General features: G+C 49.8%; 1 protein-coding gene across 2 annotated transcripts in view; it reads right to left on the bottom strand.

Moving 5' to 3' along the window:
• PXYLP1 (2-phosphoxylose phosphatase 1) overlaps positions 1-21,726 on the bottom strand; it is a 72,534-nt gene that overhangs the window by 11,114 nt on the left and 39,694 nt on the right. For both annotated transcript variants that reach the window (XM_080794696.1, XM_080794697.1), the window contains exons 3-4: positions 7,544-7,702; positions 6,462-6,588 (exon numbers count right to left, since the gene is read on the bottom strand). In XM_080794696.1, coding sequence (XP_080650822.1) covers positions 6,462-6,588; positions 7,544-7,702 — 286 coding nt within the window. The remainder of the gene's footprint in view (positions 1-6,461; positions 6,589-7,543; positions 7,703-21,726) is intronic.

Genomic DNA, 21,726 nt, shown 5'->3' with positions numbered 1-21,726 from the left:
TAATACCAGTGATACTCTTATCAGAAGACACAATTCAAAAAAGCTTACATGGAAACTGGAATGAGTTCATACTGTAAATTTTTACAATTTATGCAAAAGAATTTAGTTTATATTATTAATGAAATGAAATTCTAAAAAGATCAGCTCAATATACCTTTCTTGGTCGTTGGCTTTCTGGACCTCTGTGCACTATCTGAGGTGATTAAGTGCCCTTCGTCCTTTCTTAAAACTTTTTCCTTTCTTAACTCTCCTGACATCGCCTCCTGTTTGCAAAGTCATCGTGTCTCCTCATGGGATTCTCTTTTCTCTCTGTGCTGCGTTCCAGGACCCTGTTAAAACTTTTTCCTTTCTTAACTCTCCTAACATCGCCTCCTGTTTGCAAAGTCACCGTGTCTCCTCATGGGATTCTCTTTTCTCTCTGTGCTGCGTTCCAGGACCCTGTTAAAACTTTTTCCTTTCTTAACTCTCCTGACATCGCTTCCTGTTTGCAAAGTCACCGTGTCTCCTCATGGGATTCTCTTTTCTCTCTGTGCTGCGTTCCAGGACCCTGTTTTTAGCCTTCCCTTGCTCCATAGGCTGTGATACCAGTCACCCATGGCGTCAGCTGCATGGACATGTGACCTCTCAAATGAACCCCTATCTCCCAGCAGGACAATGTACCTGAGCCCCACACCCACATGCTCCTACTACTTTCTAGAAACTGTCACTTGAATGTCTGATGACAGCTCATAATCAGCACTGAGACCTGTCTTCCTACCTTCCCTCCTCTCCCTCCCTTCTCTGCACTTTCTATCCCGGGCAGGGGCATCCCCACGAGCCAGACACCCACTCAGAAATCAGGGCACCATCCTGTCTCTGTCTCACCCCCATCCAACCTGTCAGCAGGTACTAAAAACCCCACCTGGTGACCTTCTCACAGATCCAAGCCTGCTCTCCAACTCCATTGCCACTCTGAGTTTCAGCCTCTATCGTTTATTCTTTCATCAACTATTTAATCCTCCCACGTGCCAGGTACTGTCTTCGGCACTTGGGGTACAGCAGCATTACACTGCCCTCAGGGAGCTTACATTCTAGCCTGGGGAAACAGACAACGTACAATGAACACTAGAAAGTGTGTGTGTGTGCATGTGCATGCGTATGTGTGCATGCTTGCACGCGAGATGGTCACAGAGGCTGGAAAGCATTGACCCGTCTCTTAAGACGAAGATCAGGGAAAGGGGGTCCCAGAGACTTGGGTGGACGAAGTGTCTGGTAATTTTAAGTGAGGCGTTCTGAGCAGTCTCACTGAGAAGGTGACATTTAAGCAAAGGCTCGAAGGCAGTGAGAGAACCTGCCGGCCATAAAGCTGCCAGGAAAGAGCTGTCTGCAGAGAGGACACAAGTCAGTGGGAAGCAGAGCCAGGGACAGTGTCGCTGAGGCGGAGTGAGGGAGGGAGAGGCAAGCACCCCAGGGGAGGATAAGGGCAGGGCAAGGGGGAGGAGGGAGAGCACAGGAGGCCTTGTACATTAAGGACTTGGGCTGGTAGTCTGTGGGAGTCTTTCTTCTAAGTCACTATTCCCACATGGACGGTAAACATCGCCTCCAGCCTCTAACCCATCCCTCGCATCAGTGTGGCAGCCAGAGATCTTCCTAATTTCATCCCCTCTGCTTCCCAACTCCCTCGCCGCCTTCATGTCTGGCACCCACACTCCTTAGCTGGGCATTCAAAGCATCCGATGGCCTAGGCCCTCCCCACCTCTCCACTCATGCTCTAGCCTGTGGGCTGACCTGTCCACCTCCCCCAACCTTTGCACAGGTAGGTTTCAGCACCCAGGTGCCATTTATCATCAGCTGTCACCTGACATGTTCCTGCACACCCTTTAGGTCCCTTTGCCTTGGTGGCCTTCCCTACCCTGCCATCCCGCCTCTCCCTCGGCCCCAGGCTGAGTCAGGCTGCCCTCTCATGGTTCATGCCCCCAAATACGGTTCCCAAACTACTCACACTTCTACTCTTTCTAATTCTTTCACTTCTTCTCAAGACTGCTGCTGCCACCATCAATGTGGGCCACCAGATCTGTCTCTCAGAGGGAATGGGCCTCCTGGGGGCAGGAACAGCTTCTTTTTTTTTTTTTTTCTTTTTTAAGATTTTTTTTTTTACAGACAGAGATCAGAAGCAGGTAGAGAGGCAGGCAGAGAGAGAGAGAGAGGGAAGCAGGCTCCCGCTGAGCAGAGAGCCCGACTCGGGCCTCGATCCCAGGACCCTGAGATCATGACCTGAGCTGAAGGCAGAGGCTTAACTCACTGAGCCACCCAGGCGCCCAGGAACAGTCTCTCTTGTATGAATCTTTAGCCTCCTGCTCTCCCACTTCCTCCTCCCATCTGGTTACATACTGGTCTTACTGTTCTCATACCGAGCAGCTCTTCCGGCCCCAGGATCTTTGCACTTGCTGTTCCCTCTATCTGGAACACTCTTCTGCCAGATCTGTACAGGGCAGGCTCCTTCTTTTTTTTTTTTTTTTTAAAGATTTTATTTATTGACAGTGAGAGAGAGGGATCACAAGTAGGCAGAGAGGCAGGCGGGGGGGTGGGAAGCAGGCTCCCCGATGAGCAGAGAGCCCGATGCGGGGCTCGATCCCAGGACCCTGAGATCATGACCCAAGCTGAAGGCAGAGGCTTAACCCACTGAGCCACCCAGGTGCCCCCAGCCTCCTTCATTTTATTTAGGTGCCAGCCCACATCCCATCTCCTGGTATGTGGGCCCACCACATGTCACAATACCTGATGCATAACAGGTGTTGAAAATAAAACGTATTGAATAAATACAGACTGAAGTGAATATTCTTTTCTTCTTTAGATGTAGAAAAGAGTATCTAATTCATATCTGTGAATGCAAATTTTATTTTTTACATTTAATAAACACGGTGTATCTATGGCTAATAACCTTACTGCTGGCTAAACGCCGTTCTAGGAGAGTGAAAATCGCACCTTTGTCATGAGGCACAGGGCATTCAAAGTCTTTCCACTGCAAAGACTTGGGAGAGCCACAGAATGTGTCACCGTGAAGGGAAACACTGGGGCCACCAACTTGCATGGACGTCAGCTCCTACATTCTCAGCTCACTGAAACCCTGCCTGCTGGCTCAGATACACCCTCTCACTAGACTAGAGCAGCAGACACACTCTAGGACTCATGGCCTTTCAGAGGTCATAAAAATTAATGATTAGCAAAGCTGAACTAGTACCTGGGAAGGCAGCAGGCGCCGCTGGTGACCAAGACCCCACAGTCCCAGGGGATTGAGGAGCCCAAAGTGGGGCTACATCCTGAGAATCCTGCTCACTCTAAGTGTGCATTTATTTATTTATTTATTTTTTTAAAGATTTTATTTTATTTATTTGACAGAGACCACAAGTAGGCAGAGAGGCAGAGAGAGAGAGAGAGAGAGGAGGAAGCAGGCTCCCCACTGAGCAGAGAGCCCGATGCGGGACTTGATCCCAGGACCCTGGAATCACGACCCGAGTCGAAGGCAGAGGCTTTAACCCACTGAGCCACCCAGGTGCCCTCTAAGTGTGCATTTATAAGGATAAGTCAACTTCATGCTTTTAAAGATGGACTAAAGGACAGTAATTAATTAAACAAGCATACTCTTTCCTCTTTCCACCCAGGTCTTCAAGCAGCTCCTAAAGACACAGAATATGCAGTAAAATAAAGTAGGTTAAAAGATCAAGGCCAGGGAAAATGAGGGCAGAGGCTGCCAGAGCAGCTGGTCCCCCCCAGGAACTGCATCTCTCAAATGAGAACTCCAAAAATGGCCATGTCAGGGGATCCTGCCGTGGCTGTGACGGAATGAGGGGCCCTGGGACGTGGCCTCATGACCGCGACCTTGCAGGGGAGGAAGGAGGCCGGGCTCAGCAAGCCTGCAGGCCACTGTAGGAAAACGGAACAGCATCATGGATCCACCTCTCAGTATGACCAGCTCAGTGCTTCAGTCCTTCCCCTTAGTTAGACTTCACAAGGCTGTGATCAGGGATGGACTACTTTCCCCACATTCCAGGACGGAGTACTGAGGCTCACAAAGGTGAAGGGATTTGCCCTCTATCAGAAATGTTACAAGAGCCTCAGAGGGTTCCACAGCAGAGGCTGAAATCTATCATGAGGCACCTGATCAGTCATTTTGACTCATGATTTTCACGAAGGTCCTGAATTCACTCTGCAACCAAGCTAGCCCAACAACTATTTCATGCCAGGCTTGGGCAGGGCACCAGTGATAAAGGAGCAAGACGCAATGCCCTCGAGGAGCCTCGTGGTGTGGGAAGGGCAGAAGCGATCATGCTAGAAGACACACTGCAAAGAACAGAAGTGCACAGGGGAGGCCCTGCGTGCTGGCAGGCAGCCGTCCCCAATGGGCGCTTTCTCTAGGAACAGCTAGGGTAACCTCCAGAGCCTCGAGGTGCTCAGGGACACGACTGGTCTGAGGACAGACCCCCAGTCGGAACCAAGCCACCGGAATTCTCACATCTGGGAATGGGAAGCCCAGTGAGAGAAAGGGGAGAGAAGCCACGAGTTGCCAGGGCTAACACATGGTACTGTCCACAGAGTCCTTGAGGCTGCCCCGAGTCTGGCCAACCAAGAGGCTTTTTGGCCTATCCATTCCTGGGCAGTTCAAAGGGCAGATACCCACGGTCTGTGCCAGTGGAGCAAAGCCACTTCTCTGAGCTGCCCTCCCTGTACCCCACCCCATGTCCTCCTGCCATCCCGGACACTCCAGACCATCCCCCAATCCAGCCACCAGAGGATTAATCCCCAGCACAGCAAGGGGCCTCTATCCTTGCTCTAATCCTCAGGCCAGTTCAGGACTGGTCATTAAATATTTTGTTCTGAGACCCTTGCCCTAATCCCCCTTATTAGTGGCAGTGCCCAATACAACCAGAGAAGCCATCCTTACACACCAGGAGAGGTTCCCCGAGGCGGCAGTATCTCGGGAGTGTCTGAGGAGCTGTAGGAGTGGGTTACATGGGGACGGGGCGAGCAAGCTAAACAGCAGGGGCAAAGGCCTGATGGGGAGGGCGGCTGGCGAGAGGGGCCAGAGCAGGAGTAGAAGGTCCCAGCAGGAAGGCAGGCACAGGAGGCTAGAGGCCAGAGGAAGAAAGCCAGTGTCTGTGTGGCCTTCAACCCAGAGGCTTTTCTGACCCATGGGACAGTGGGACATGTACCCAGGCTTCCTAAACATAGACAGGGCACAAGTACCCAGACTGCGAGCTCTGTGACCTCCAGCAGGAAAGGAGCACAGGAAAGCCTACAGTCAGATGCTAGTTCAGGATGTGTTTCTATCCAAGGGTTCACTTTCTCTTCTCCATAATTCTGGATGGTGAGAAGCCTAGAGATGCTAAGAGTCACTCTGAGACCCCTTCCCTGGGGTTCACAGCACCATCCACTAGAAGGAACAGGCCTTGGCAACAGGAAGGCAACCCACGGTTCCCACAGACCGGCCCTGCCCAGGGCAGGCTGGTATCCAGAAGCATTCCATCTGCATGACATCTTCCTCAATGAGCACTCCCCTCCGTCTCCTCCGCTCATTCAGTTTGCCCTGCGAGGGGTGTTAGGTGCCTCCAGACATGGCGCTGAGGCCTGACCCGTCATTTCAGTGCCAACTCTGCCTCTCGTTTTAGAGCTGTACCTTTCCCATATGCAATCTATTGAATTGTTTTTCATCCTAAGGGCTCTCAAACAAGAATGTGCTACTCCTGGGGCGCCTGGGTGGCTCAGTGGGTTAAAGCCTCTGCCTTCGGCTCAGGTCATGATCCCAGGGTCCTGGGATCAAGCCCCACATCGGGCTCTCCGCTCCGTGGAGAGCCTGCTTTCTCCTCTCTCTCTGCCTGCCTCTCTGCCTACTTGTGATGTCTGTCAAATAAATAAATAAAATCTTAAAAAAAAAAAAAAAAAGAATGTGCTACTCCTATCCCCATGGAAAATGAAAAGGTGGAAATCTTCCATGTATACGGCCCTGTAGCTGGTGCGCACGTTCTCCTCTATCACTTCACTACCTCCTGACCCAGCACCATCCACGGCAGCATCCCCACGGCAGAGATGAGGGGGGAGGCCCAAAGACTAAGAGACCTCCCTGCTGCCCAAACCCCACAGCTGCCCCAGGGTCTGGCCCAGTGTTCACTGCACTGTGTCTCAGCTCTTTCTCAAACTGTAGAACACAGGAGGGGACAGGAGGCCTCACGCTGGCCTGGACCCAAATCTTACTTTCTCTGCTGTGTGACCTTACATGGCTGTCCTTGCTTCTCTGGACCTCCTCTTTCTCCACTGGGAAATGACAATTAACACGCAGGATTGTTCTGAAGATCAAGCTCCCGGCAAACAGGATGTGCTCGACAAGTGTGGCTCAGTCCCCTTGTCCGTTATTCTCCAGCCAGTGTTTTGACTGGGACAGAGAAAACAGATTCTTAAAAACGACTTGTAGAAAAAGTGCAATTTACCTGTTGGCCACCAGAGTGCAGTCAATTTCTGGTCGCTTGGTTTTGGGAATGACATACAGTGGGTACCTGTCCCCATGTCGAATGAACACATGCACCGAGACCAGCTTAAAATGATGTGGGGCGTGACCTGTAGGAGAGGAGCGGATTGCCTGGTTAGCATTCAGGAGGTATGGACCCTGTCCACTCCGCAGAAGAGCACGGATGAGCGTGGCAGGAGGGTGCCATGGAGGGGGGTGCTCACAAGGCAGGTGTTGGAACGGAGACAGGGCCTGTTAGGTTTCAGACACTCCCGCCCCCAAAGTAACAGGGAGGCTCTGGGAGTGTAGCTGGGAAGTGGTGGCCAGTGAACTGGGGTCCCGATTCATGCAGCCCCTCTCACATCCACAGCCTGGGGGAGGCCTATGAGGGGCTGGAAACAATGACTTCTGCTTTGAAGCTCCATGAAACAGGGGCTCCTAAATGGCTGAGTCGACAGCATGCAACTCTTAATCCCAGGGTTGTGAGTTCAAGCCCCACATTGGGTGTGGAGCCTACTTAAAAAAATAAATAAAGTTCCATAAAACAAATCAGGGCACAATTTGATAAAAATATTCAATATCATTCTTTGATACATTTTCAAAAAAACAGAAGTCAACACAGAAATCCTATTTTCCTACACCTTTACTGCAAGATACCAGCAGAGCAGCCTGCATCCTGTGGATGTCCAAAGCCCTGAGAAAGTTTACTGGAAAGGTGGGTAGACAGGGGTGACTCCCTAGAGCCCATAAAGCCTGCCTTTCCATCTCTGGTATCTCAACAGAAACCATGATGGTGAATGTGTGCAGAGGGTCTCTCGTGAGCCATGTGTTATTCAGAGCGGTTACGGAAGCCTCCGGGCAGCCCTGTGAGTAGGGACTGCTACTTATGCCTATTTCACAGATAAGGAAGCTGGGAACTCATTCAAGGGCACAGCCTAGTGGCGGCTACAGGATGTGAGCCCAGGCCACCTGCTTCTTCCTACCACACTGTGCTGCTTGAAGAACTACTAGTCCCCAGAGGGGTGCGGGTCCAGGTGCCACACTGGGTGGCGCAGGCAGGCCTACCTTCCATGCTGCGCTCAGCCACGCTGGGAATGTTGCAGTACAAGAGAGCTTCGTAAATGGGGTCCGTCACGGGGGGCTCAGTCACCGGCTCAGGCATGACTCTCTTTCGACTTTTGCTACTCACTCCATTTTTAGCTGTGGACACTGGGGTCAGGTGGACTGCAAGGGAAGCAAAGCAGGTCATGACACGTGCAGTCACGGGGTGGGTACCAGGCCAGCCCCAGGGGCCCAGAGCACGGCTGGATTTTCACTGGAGTAACTCTTCTCCTCCCTCAGCACTGGGGTGGACTTCAGTCCAGCCAGAGGTCAGCTTCTCATCAAGAACTGTTTCTTGAGCCCCTACTTTGCCCTGTCTCTGTCTCAAGGCCATTACCTCCTCCCGACCAGTAATGAGCTGTGCAAAGGCAGGTGGGCCACCCCGGAGAAAGGGGCTTTGCTCCGATGGTAAAGGAAGAACTTCGTGCAGCCTGGTTACCTTATTCTTAACACCCTTTGAATTCTAGTAAATACCAGAGAGGAAAACCATCACCTCTTGAGTGCCTAGGAAGTGCCAGATGTGCTGACAGATCTCATTTGGTATCACTGGCTTTGTACCTTGAAGTCCCCAGGAGCCCGATGACAGGCATCACTCATTAATTCTTACAAGACCACTTTACAGAGGAGGGAGCCTGGTGCTAAGCCGGAAGTTGAGGCAGCCGCCCAAGGCAGAGGTGGTGGACGGAGCCCCATGCCAAGCTCATTCCTCTGCCTCCAGGCCAGGTTTTCCCCACCAGTCTTCCGGATGTCATGTGTGGGCCCTGCAGTCTATCTGTAATCTAGCACCCCTCTTTTTGTGGGTGAACCGCTCCTTTCGCATGTCCCTGCCCCCAGCTGGGGGTGGACATGTGACCAAGTCAATGAGGACAGTGATGAGGCAATTAGTCTCCTTTTGCTTGACAGAGGCGCTGTGCACACACTAGAAAAGGGTCTCTTTTGTATGCCGATCTCTAAGAATAGAAACCCAGGGCTGCCCCAGCTACCTGTCCCTCCTCAGAAAGCCTCTGTCTGCAGTGGGAGAAAATGATGCTGAGTAGAGACAAGGCAGATCAAGACATGCAGAGACTTAATCAGAGAGAGAGAGAGCTGAGGACATCTATTCTTGGAGACCTTGGGTTCAGATGTGGCTGAAGCCAGACCTCTCTTAGATGTCCCAGTTATATACATCATACATAACCCTTGTTGCTTAAGCTAGTTTGAATTGGGCTTTAGTTACTTTCAACCAAATGAGTCCTGACTAATAGACTTTATCAATTACTTATAAGCAGATGTAAGTCCAACTTCTGGGTCAATGGTCCCCAACTTTTCCATGTATGGGGGACCTCTTTGCAGCATCACAGATTTTCTGGAGCTCTCTACACAGTGATAGTTGTATTTTTAGTATCCACCAGCTGAGGAAATGTACAGAAATAGTTGTGCCCATGTATCATTTAATTTCTAAAAGATTTATTAATCACCAGAATATACATACATACATTTGAACAATAGCTAAAACGGCCCAACCACCAGTTTAAATCCATTGAAATTCCCTAATTCCTTCTACAGATTTTTCCGAATAAGTACTTAAGACTTCCCTTGGGCAAACAGATGTCATAAAAAAAGGTAAAAGACAAACAATCCACTCACTGAAAGGAAAATATTTGCAACCTACATAACAGACAAATTATTAATATCCAAAATACATATGGGATCCTACAACTAAAAAATCGGCAGGGGATACGAGCAGGCTGATTACAGAAAAACAAATGCCAGTGGCAATGAACAAACAAAAAGATATCCAACGTTATTCATACTTAAATGCAGTCTCTGATCCCGCCTATCAGACTAGAATATCATGTTTTAATAATAATAGCAGTACTGACAAGGGTGTGAAAACCCACTTCCACACCACAGGTAAGAGTGGAAACAGAAACCGCCCGTAAATATTTGGCAGTATCTACTAAATGTTATATGTGCCTTATCCCCGATCCCATTACTCCACATTTTGGAATTTACTCATCGGACATCAATCCCAATCACAAAGCTGTGTGGCCAAGGAGATTCGCTGTAGGGCTGTTTGTAATAATGGAAAAAGGGCAATGACTAAATATCCCTCGTTAACGGAACAGAACGTTACATCCATATTGGGAATATTCTGCTACAGTTAAAGAGAATGGAAAAGAATCAAAGATAAATGAAACGAGGTGAAAATACCAAGTTACTGGATAAGAAAAAAACAAACTATAAGTATACGAATATATAGGCATCAGTTTATTATGTAAGTGCATAGAAAAATGTCTATAAGGACATCCATTATAATGCAGCAGTGGTTTCCTTTGGGGAATGGGTGGAACAGGATACGAACAAGTATTTTTATTGTTTTTCCCCTAAATATCTATATTGTTTTACAGATCTACATACATACACATTTCAGTAAGCACGTGTTACATACCTCCTCTACGTACAGACATAAACGTGTCTTTCCATAACATCTAGATACACTTCTCTTATCAGCACATTTTCATTCCTTATTTGTATTAAAACAGCCATCACAGAGCTATAGAACTGGTCCTTCACCAATTCAAGTTAGTCTTTTGGTTGGCCCTACAGCCACTTTCTTCTCAGCAGCTGGAAATGGCCAGAACTGCTAAAACACAAGCTCAGGTGTCCAGAGGTAATTTACCATTGTGGGATTTGGGCCAGAGCAAGGGAAGGAGAAAAGTATATGGCTGAAGGCAGCATCATAATGACCCAGCATTTCTGGCTGTGTGGTAACCCTCAGTCCTAAACTCTGCTCTTGCATGAAATGGTACCAGATTCTGGCCCCTTGGCCATGCCTGCGACACATTTCCTTCGAGTCTGGGCCAGGCAGAGGTGAAGCTAGGGACACGTGAACGTATGAGTGACCCAGGAACATAGGGGCACGGGTTTGCAAGCTTACCCATAAGCACGTGGGGTAAGGCCTATGGGGGTCACCACTTGGGAACTGCTAGACTGAATGTGTCCCCCTAAAATTCACATGTTGAAACCCTAACCCCCAATGTGATAGTACTGGGAGGGGAGGCCTTTGGAAGATGATTAGGTCAAATGGGATTAGAATCCTTATAACTGAGACCCCAAAGAGTAACCCCCCTGTCTGGGCCTCTACCATCTGAGTTTACAGAGAAAAGATACCTTCTGAGAAGCGGGTATTCACAGACACTGAATCTGTGGGTGCTTTGATCCTGGACTTCCCAGTCTTCAGAACAGAAAAAAATAAATTTCTGTTGTTTATAAGCTACCCCATTAATGGCATTTTTATTAAGCTGCCCAGTGGAACGATGGTGGTTGGGCGACCCAAGGAAGCAGTGGTTTGAAAGACACAGATAGAGACTGGGTGATAATCAGAGGCCTTCGGTCCAGAAAGATTTCATCTACTACTTCCCCAGCATCTGGGCCTATCGGCCTCACCCATGCTACTGAGATCACCCCATGCTGTTTGCACCCTCCTGAGTCACCAGAATGCAGGGTGGGTCCACACAGGGCCCTTCAATGGGCCCTCCAGATGCTAGACATTTGGGGGAGCTTCTGATGCACAGAAGTCAGGGGGGGAGACGTCTCCCCCAGATCCACCCTCCTACCTCCTCACTCCCAACTTAGTTCTCACTGTCCTAAACTGCTCGGAGCTGACCCCACTGCCACACGGTGTTTCTCCCCCACACCCCTCCTTTTGTGTTTAACTACCCTCATTCTACCACTGTTCCCCAAATCTGGCCAACTCCATTATGATCCTGGTGTCACTGCTCTGGGAAGCCCACTCCAACATCCCTCTTCCATTGGCCCCCCTGACTCCTGGTCCTTGCTGCCATCTTGGCTCACAACACAGTATCCATAAACAGGGTTGTCCACTGTTGGTAAACAGGCCACCCCAAACACCCAGGGAGTCAGGGCTGTATCTTTTTCATCTTTATATTCCCCGTCCGACCAGCACAGGGTAGGCGCCCTGCATGGCTTGTTGAACTGGAGGCCCACTCTGAGCCAGGTGCTGGGCTCCATGCTTTTGAGGAAGTGTTTCACTGGACAGAGAAAAAATGGGCAAGGACCTGGGTCAGCAGCAGATTGTTACTTAACAGCACAGGCCCCTGGGCCATAAGCCCCTGTGTGGCCTTGGGCCTCAGACCACCTCAGTTACTTGGACAGACTCAGTGACCCACAGGATCAGCAGGTGGTCCTACAGCCAGGTGTCTGCTGCCAGGTCATTACCAGGGAGGCTCTGACTTGCACACGACAAGTTAGAGACCCTCCACTAGGTGTGGACTCCAAGCCCATGCCCATGGTCTCTAGCTCATCTCCCCGTATCAGGGCTCTGGTCAAGGACAGACGACAAACATCTACCCGCACACCTGGCTTTCCTCCACTAGCTTTAGCCTGTATGCAAGCCCTTCACAGGTGCCTCAAATCTGACTTGCCTGAGCGTTGTCGGGGCTCCCATCCCAGGGTCAGATCACCGCCCCTCCCTTCCTTCTCTGGAGGGGCATTCCCCGCCCCTGCCCCATGCTAACACTGTGGCCAGGTGGGTGGCTGCCATGCTGCTCCTCTAAGATCCCACCCATGCCTTACTGACTGACAGGGACCCGAGTCTAGACACTTGTGCCAACGAGGGCCCTTTCGAGGAAAGAAAGGTTTCCCCATGTAGAAGCAGCAATTTCATAAGAAGTGAGGTGGCCTCCTGCCATCCCTACCCGAGGCTATAGGCCACTTCCTACTGTCCCTGGGCCTATGTGGTTCAGTTGTCAGCTCCTCCTCTCCTTACACTGATATCCTGGCAGATCCAAATCAGCTGTTAGGGATCCACAGGTGTCCTGGTGAAGGCAAACACCACAGGCAAAAGTGTTGGTTCACCTCGCCACTGCTGGCTCAGCTGCCTGAGTCACATCACTGACCATGCCAGCAAAGACCCTCATGGAGCCAAAGGCACGGCTCCACCATTTGCCTTTTACCTTCCTTACTCCAGGGCCTACCTCACATTCAGCACTGGGCTGGTCATCTTCCCAGTGGACGGTAGTCACCTCTTCGGACTTGGCATTTCTGGGGCCGCTAAAGTCTGTCCTCGGTCACGTGTGCAGCCATGGCTGTCCATGGTTCTGAATGCAGGGAGGTGGTAAGGAGCTGCGGGCTACTGAGTCACAAACGTGGGTTCGAGCCCTGACTTTGTTACTTCCCAGCTGCATGACGTTGGGCAAATCCTCCTGCCTCACTATGCCTCATGCCCTTCCCCCATAAAATGAAGATGATGGCATCTCCACCAGAGTGGGGTCGTGGATGGCCCAAGACGTCCCCTGTGGGACACTGAGCTGTGCCTGATATGTAGTAACGGATAAAGAAGTGCTATTTGCACAGGGCGCCTGGGTGGCTCAGTGGGTTAAGCCTCTGCCTTCAGCTCAGGTCATGATCTCAGGGTCCTGGGATTGAGCCCCACATCGGACTCTCTGCTCAGCAGGGAGCCTGCCTCCTCCTCTCTCTATGCCTGCCTTTCTGCCTACTTGTGATCTCTGTCTGTCAAATAAATAAATAAAATCTTTAAAAAAAAAAAGTGCTATTTGCATGTCTGTCCCCTTGAAGTGATTATTCTGGCTACTTCCAGGCTCTCAGAGGGTGCTCCCTTCAACTCGGGATCTGGAAGGGATGCTGCCCCTCTGAGTCCACACCTTTCACAGAAACACAATGAACCAGTCTCCTGTCCCCTCTCGACCACCCAATTATAGCAGCTTTTCTGACTCCTTTAAATACATCCAGCTTATCTAAGATGGCACCTTTTTTTTTTAAGCTCCACACCCAGAGAAGGCTCGATCTCACGACCCTGATATCAAGAGTCCCATGCTCTACTGACTGAGCCCACAAGATGCCCCCAAGATGCCACCTTCTTATAAGCTAAAATACCCCTAGTTCTAGTATCCCCCAATAATCCAAAGGCTCTTGAATTCTGTCTCCTTCACTGGCCTGCCAAAGAATAATGATTTGCTCTACAGGCAGTTCCCACAATTCCCTCAGTGCCCCTCCATCCACCGAGCTGTCTTATATTAAAGGTCCATTGTGCCTCTGCCCTGCACTGAATATAAAAATGTCTGTGAGTAATTCTCAAATACAAACCAGATGGAGACCCATTCTGTTATTTGCCTTTGGCCATTTGCTTTTGGAGGCAGGAGTAGAAATCATGCTGAGGGGTGCAAGGTGGAAATCTAGTCCACATTTGCATACTTTGAGAAACTTGGTTTTACATGGGTAAGATTGATCAAACAGCTGAATCTACCCTTTCTGAACCATCAGCTTTGGGCCACAAAACAATACCAACCTTTCCTGTTCTCCTTGTTCTCAATTATTCTTCATTCCTTATTCTTGTTGCCTCATGGTGAACCACTGTTAGGTAAGAGTCTAGTAAGTGCTTTTGGTGCCAGTGATAAGCCTGGTCCCATTTAGGGAGCCAGCAAACCACAGGAGGTATGGCTCATGGGGTTGGGACTCAGCACATAGAACAGGCTGGAGGTTTTGCCCGGGCTGTACCGCCCTGGGCTGTTCCCAAGCTCTTATCTCCCTTGCGTCTGACCCTCCCTCTGACGTCAGCCACTGATCCATCAGTGCAAGGACTGCCAGAGCACGGGGCCAGGGTTCCCACAGTGGCCTGAGCTTGAGCCTAGTTGTGGCCTCCCAGAGGGGACAGGAAACCTCTGTCTTCTTAAGCAACTGATAACTGGCCTGGCCCAAACAGAGTCCTTTGGATTAGATGACAGAAGCCCCAAGGACTCCAAATCATTACAGAAACTAGAAATCAGAGAGAAATCCAAGGACAGGCCCCCAGAAAGAATTGAGAGAAGAACCTCAGCCATCCTTAACCACTTGAAAGAACCTTAGCCATCCTTAACTCATAGCCTGAACCCCCCCCGCCTCCCCTTTGGGAATCTGACAAAAGTTACTGCTCCTCAACCCTGAAAAAGGGCTGCACACACAAGCTTCTGAATTTGCATTCTGAGGGTTCACAGGAACCCCCAAAACCACACGAGACGATGCTGACAGCTGTGGACTCAGGATAACAACCCAATGTGCCTGGAAATAGGTTTCTGATTTTGACACCCTTGATAGGAGATTTTTTTTTTTTTCCCAAAATGAAAAGGGAGCTTTACAACTCACATAAACATGTGTTCATCCTAAAATAGTCATTCAACACTAAGGTATAAAAAGAAGTGAAAATCACCCATAACCTTATCACCCAGAACAACCCACAGTCTATATTTTAGTACATACGTATGGCTGGATGTCCTGCCCAAGGTGTCTGTGATTCTGTCCCTGCTCTGAGGAGAGTCATTAAGGCCCAAGAGCATCATTTCCCTTCCCCTCAAGAAACAAGTAAGTTTTCCGGGGTCTCAAAGGCCTATCTTTTGGGCGCACTAAACCCCACGGAGCCACCAAACCAACTGCCCAGGAAGGCGGCTGGTCATCTGCCTTCTGTGGAAAGGATCACGAGGAAGAGACAGCCAGGAATGAGGGTGCGCTTTCGGGAACCCCCCCCCCGCACTGAAAGACAATGCTGAGGGAGGGGCACACACCCTCAGGTGCCTGAACGGACCGGCCAGCTCACCCTCTGGTGGATGCCTAGGGTTGGGGAGAGGCAGAGCTCTGGCTGGCTTTCAGGTTCCCCAGAGGACACCCCCAGGGAGTGGGGTTCCACCCCTTAGATGACACAGGAAAGCCATCGAGGGAGGCAGGTAGGGGGATGATGTGATGCTGCGGCCCAAGCCCAACAGGTCAGAGAGGCCATGGGTCGTGGTCGTGGTGACTCCTGATCGCTTCTTCCCCAGGGGCAGCCTGGCTTTGCAGGGCGCATGAGGCACTGGCTGCCGACAGTGAAGACAGTCACAGGGCTCTCTCTGGGTGTGGCCTGGCTCCCTCAGATTCCAGATTCAGATTCCGCCCTCCAGACCTCATTCCTGGTAGTTTCAGGAACCCCGGGCCACCCTCCCCTCGGGGCGGAGCCGCTCCCAAGATCAGGGGCTCTACCTCTGATTACCACTGACCTCAGGTCAAGGTGGACTTTCTCAGGTTTTTTGTTTTTTGTTTTTTAATGTCATCCAGCCTGGAGCAGGTACGCTGTTGCCAAGACAACCGGTGGGGGGGGCCCAAATTCATCAGTGCAGTTGGAGCAAATTCCCTCCACCTGGGCAAACTCCCACTGTGTCCTTGGCTCCCCTCCACGGTGGTTAATCCAATGTAAACATCCTCCTGCTTTCTCTCCTATTTTGTCCCTCTCCTCACACAGTCTTGGCATATGCAGATGCTCTCCCTGAGTTCACTGGCTACTTTTACTAACATTTTCTTGTTTTACTAACTAGCCCCGATAGTCTCCTCTCCTCTAAAATGGGAGATTTCCTTCTTGCCAATACTGTTGACATACACACGAGTATTCCCATGTAAAATGCCGTAGGTACTTTTAGTTGCTCTATTATGGACAACCTTGCACATGAATACAGATAGGTCTGTGTAATCAGAGCATAGTGGCTGCAAGAGGATTTACAGTTGGACATGCTGGCTGCCTTCCGCCCTTTTGCCTCTTGTAAGCAATGCTGCACTAAATACCTTTAAACATACATTTCTATCCTCTCGTCTTAATTATACTTCGGAGAAATTCTCTAAGATCAGAAACTGGGAAGGAAGGAAAGAAGGAGGGACGGAGAGAGAGAGGAAGGGGTTAAGAGAGAGAGGAGAGAAACAATGTCCTCCCCACCCCCAGGGGATACTAGAAAAGTCCATTTTTAGCTCATGGAAGGGCCTGCTACATGATACTCTGCCCCCCCCCCCCACAATGTAACTAAAACATAAACTTAAGACATAGGATGAAAGCTGATCTGTCACACTTAATTTTGACACCTACAGAATTTTTTCACTCACAGATATTTATTTAACTCTATGGGGTAGTTGGACAGGAAGGATTCAGAGAAAAAGCAAAATTAAAACTCTCAGAAATCAGGGGCGCCTGAGTGGTTCAGCTGTTAAGTATCTGCCTTCGGCTCAGGTCATGATCCCAGGATCCTGGGATGGAGCTCCACACTGGGCCACCTGCTCAGTGGGAAGCCTGCTTCTCCCTCTCCCTCTGCAGCTCCCCTTGCTTGTGTTCCCTCTCTCACTATGTCTATCTCTGTCAAATAAATAAAAATCTTAAAAAAAACCAGAACTCTCAGAAATCAAACAGAAAATAAACCTCCAAGAAAAGAATTGAAATAAAAACAAAATACTAAATGTAAAACTTAAATGATAATGGTGAGATTAAGATATCATATACAGAACTTCTTAGGTTAAAAATGCAAGCCATGATATTTAATTCCTCATTTTTTAAAAAAGATTTTATTTATTTATTTGATAGAAAGAGATAGCCAGAGAGGGAACACAAGCAGGGGGAGTGGGAGAGGAACAAGCAGGCTCCCTGCTGAGCCCGGAGCCCGATGTGGGACTCAGTCCTAGGACCCTGGGATCATGACCTGGGCCAAAGGCAGCCGCTTAAGGACTGAGCCATCCAGGTGCCCTAATTCCTCATTCTTTCTAACTCCAATTCACCAAAATAAAATCTCAGGAGGAATCTTACCATGGCTTTTAAAATAGAGTACACAGGGATGCCTGTGTAGCTCAGTCAGTTACGCATCTGACTCTTGGTTTCAGCTCAGGTCATGATCTCGGGGTCCTGAGATAGAGCCCCACTTCATTGTGTTGGGCACTGTGCTCAGCAGGGAGTATGCTTGAGTTTCTCTCTCCCTCTGCCCCTCTCCCTGCTTGTGCACTGTTTCTCTCTCTAAAATAAATAAACGCTTTTTAAAAAAACAAATAATAGAGTACACAGTACTCAAGACCCTTGGCATTCTAAGAGTTGCATCCCCAAACCTTTGCCATGAAAACATTAAAATCATCGTGAATCCCCAGTTCACACATACCCCTGGGGTACCTGCTTTTCTCCATAAAACAGACACAGAATGCAGAGCAGGAGTGACAAAGCACCGTGGCTGGCAGGGCCAGGCCTGCCCAGCAGCCAGGAGCTCACTCCCGGCTGTTAGTATCCAAATTTGTGCCTCAGCAAAATCCCTGGCACCATCTACCATGGAGTTAGGGCGCCTGCAGAGAGTGGGAGCCGTGAATGCCAACAGCCAACTATGGAGAGCAGGCTGAAGCCAAGGTCTGAACGACCACGGTGAATGTGACAACACCCAGGCATCTTTCAGGGGCTCCTCACTCTCCTTCTCAGAGGCAATTTTCTTCTAATTTACACGCTGTTCTAGCAAAGCTTGGTTATACTCTTTCTCAGAGGACAAGGGATCCAAAGCAGCATATAAGGGGGGGGGGTGTGGGGGCTGCAGGAAAACGCTGGCTCTGTGGGAAGAGAGATACCAGGGAAACTACTAAAGACACACACACACCACTCATACACCACTCACACGTACCACATACACACCACTCACATACTCCATTCACATGCACCACACCTATCACATACACACACTGCCACTCATACACAATAAACACGCCCACCACTCACATATCACATACGTACAACTTACACACACTAAGGTGGTTCAGCTGGGGTGCCTATCGAACATACACACACACCACACCCATACTACCTTTCACACACTAATTTGGCTCAGATGGGTTACCTACTGAACACACACAGCACTCACGCCACATACACAACACCATCACTCATACCACATAAACACAACTCACACACAGGCTGGTTTGGCTGGGGTGCCTACTGAACACACTCACAGACACACATATAGAGAGCTGATTAAGCCGAGGCTCCTCGGGGGCCTACCTTTGGGGTAGGCCTTTGGGGCCCCACCTCTCTGCCTCCATTCTGTCTCCTTCATGGCCTCCCTTCCCTGGTCTGCCCAGATCTCATCTTTCCCTTGTCCTCTTCTTCCTCCGACCTGTACCAGGGGCACAAACTCCCAAGGTGACAGGGTTCAGCAAGCAGAGACCACGGAGAAAGGAAGAGCTTGCACTCCCCTCAACAGGGGCAGCCAGAACCCAGCTGCTGGCTCCAGGCACTGTCCCTGAAGGGACCATGGGTCTTGGCATGCTGGACAGTCTGGGTTTGGTTTTGTTTTTTTCAAGAGGGACTTGAAGTTTACATGAAACTGCCTAAGTTCCAAAACACTGGTAAATAAATAAAAAAATGTGAAAAAACTGGTTGGGCCAAATAAAACCGTTGGTCTGGAGTGGCTTCCACATGCTGCTGGGAGACCTGGTCTCCCTAGGTCATGGCTTCGGGAAGAGTGAACACAAAGTCCTCCAGCAGGGTCTCTCTTGGGCTCAGATCCTGAAACTACTTTCCAGCATGACATGGTACTGAGACAGCCCTCAGATACCTCATCGATACCTCCAACCCCTTGTCCTGCTCCACACCTGGCTTGTCCACGTGCTGGGGCCTTATCCAGACCCAGGGAGCCATCAACCCCATACGGTTACCTACCAGGCCATGTTCTGGGCATTTCCTTTAGCCTTTGGTGTATTTCACCCCCGTGGAGATGAGACGTTTATGTGAATGAGGCATCTGCTGAACTACCCACGCCAGACTCCTCTGTGTCATGGTGAGGTCTTCCCCTCCTCTTTTCACCCCGGCCCACTCTACCACCCAGTTGGCTCAGAGTCCCACAGCATCCCCTGCCACTTTGGCTGCACAGATCCTTCTTCCAGGGCCAATACCTTCAAGGTGCCCCCTCAGCCTTTTATGGAGGGAAACCTGCCTGAGTTGCCACCCAGCTTCACCCTCCCATCAGCCTCTGAACAGGGAGTGCCCAGGATTTGTGCTTATTAGACTTGCCCAGGGAGCATGTCAAAAGTGCAGATTTCTGGGACGCCTGGGTGGCTCAGTTGGTTAAGCAGCTGCCTTCGGCTCAGGTCATGATCCCAGCGTCCTGGGATCGAGTCCCACATCCGGCTCCTTGCTCGGCGGGGAGCCTGCTTCTCCCTCTGCCTCTGCCAGTGCTTGCTTGCATGCTCTTTCTCTCTCTCTCTGACAAATAAATAAATAAAATCTTTAAAAAAAAAATGCAGATTTCTGGGTCCCCACGCCTGCCAAAATTCCGGTTCTGTAGGGAGGGCACAAAATGAGCTCTTTTTTGGTTGTGGAGCAGGCATTCTTTACAAGTTTCCAGAGCCACTCTCCTTAAGGTGCTCAGGAGACCACACGTGGCAGACATTGTCCTGGTCTATGGTCCTTCCAAGCCATCAGTCTTCTGGTGTGTTCCCTGCTTCCAGGGGCTCCCCATAGCCTTCAGGATATAATGTAGAGATGGAGGTGGCCCCAGCATTTGTCCACCTTAATAGCTACATGCAGGCGACTACCAGGGTCCTACTCTCTTTCACTCTGTCTCTGCACACCCACGTCATTCTGCAGGAATGCCTCTCCCACTTTCCTTCACGGCCAACTCTTACTCACCCCTCAAGAACGAAGCTCAGATGTTACCTCTGCTGGGGAGTCTTCCGTGAATTCTCAGACTAGATTAGCTTCTTGTCCTCTTTCTTCCCATATCACCCTGCTGTAAAGGATCCTAAATCATTTTAGTTAACTAACACTTATACAGAGATCACTACGTGCCAGACATTGTTCTGGGTGTCTTGAAATAGGAGCTCACCAAATCCTTTACTAACCCTGTGAAATAGGGACTGTCGTTATCCCCATTCTACAGATGAGTAAACTGAGGCAGGGAGCGGGTAAATAACATGGGTGAGGTCACCTAGCTGCTAAGTGGCAGGACAAGGATTCAATCCAGGCAGTCTGGGTTTTCCTTAGAGACATGTTCTCCACCACCCCCACCCCCACCTTACATGCTATCCCCTCTTACCCGTCCTAGCACATTACACACTGTATTCCAAAGGTCTGCTCATGATTTTCCTCCAGTAAAACAGACAGCTCCTGTGGGCTTTGAGGGGTTAAACTTCCATCCCAAGACCTAACCTATGGTGGAAACTAGGGGAACATTTACTGAAGGACGAAGCTGTACATACTCATGGCACTGGGTCAACAAGAAAAGATAAAATTCCTAAAACCTCAGACTTTGAAGAGACTTTAAATGGAATCAAGCCCGATGACCTGCCTAAAATTCTCCCCTTCACAGAGCAACACTCCTGAGTTTGCATGCCATACTTTCCACCTCTGCACAACACTGACTTTTAGGATGCTCCACCTTATGCTTCACTGGAACATGTCCCCACAGTCACCCGGGCCACAGAGAACAAGTCTGACCTCTGCAGAAAGGGCTCTTCAGATACTGAAGACAACCCTGGTTTTCACTGCTGGAGGGTAACCTTCCCTCTTCTGCCTGGGCTGAACCCCCGTCCATCTTTGGTATTTTCCTTAGAAGCTGCTCTGGTCAACTGGGTCCCTGCCCAGGAAAATCACCCCCAGATAAAGAGCCATGTGCACAGTATAGACTGACCACTTTCATGGCCAATGAACTCTGATCAGAAACAAATAAAAGGGGTGCCTGGGTGGCTCAGTGGGTTAAAGCCTCTGCCTACAGCTCAGGTCATGATCCCGGGGTCCTGGGATTGAGCCCCGCATCGGGCTCTCTGCTCAGCGGGGAACCTGCTTCCTCCTCTCTCTCTGCCTGCCTCTCTGCCTACTTGTGATCTTTGTCTGTCAAATAAATAAATAAAATCTTTTAAAAAAATTAAAAATTTAAAAATTTAAAAAAATTTAAAAAAAAGAAACAAATGAAAGTATGATATATTTCAGAAATCTCCTTCCTGACAAGTGGCTGAAGGAACACAAGCCTCAGCAGCCTTTGGGACCCCAAGAGCCCTGGTTTCTGAGGATGGTAGCCGGTGATGGCATCCATGCTGTTGCTTACAAGGTTTACATGGACTGTATTTCCACAAGCCAAGGGGTTTCCCACAAGGTTCCTGTTCTCACACCAACGCTGGAGCAGCCACAGCTCGTTCCACTTTATAGAAGAAGAAACAGAGAGGTCTGACTTGCGCAAGGGCACACAGCTGGCAAGCGGCAGAGCAGCATTCAAACCCAAGGCTGTCATTCCAGAGCCTGTGTGCTCCTAAGCGCCGCCATTTTGGGAATGCCGTTTGGAACATGGTGAAACGAGCACAAAATACGAATTAAGGAAAGGCTGGGTTGAAGGAGGAAAACG

This window comes from Martes martes, assembly GCF_963455335.1.
Source record: "Martes martes genome assembly, chromosome: 1".
Lineage (NCBI taxonomy): Eukaryota > Metazoa > Chordata > Mammalia > Carnivora > Mustelidae > Martes > Martes martes.
The sequence above is the reverse complement of the archived record's forward strand: the minus strand, read 5'-3'. Positions and strand labels throughout refer to the sequence as shown.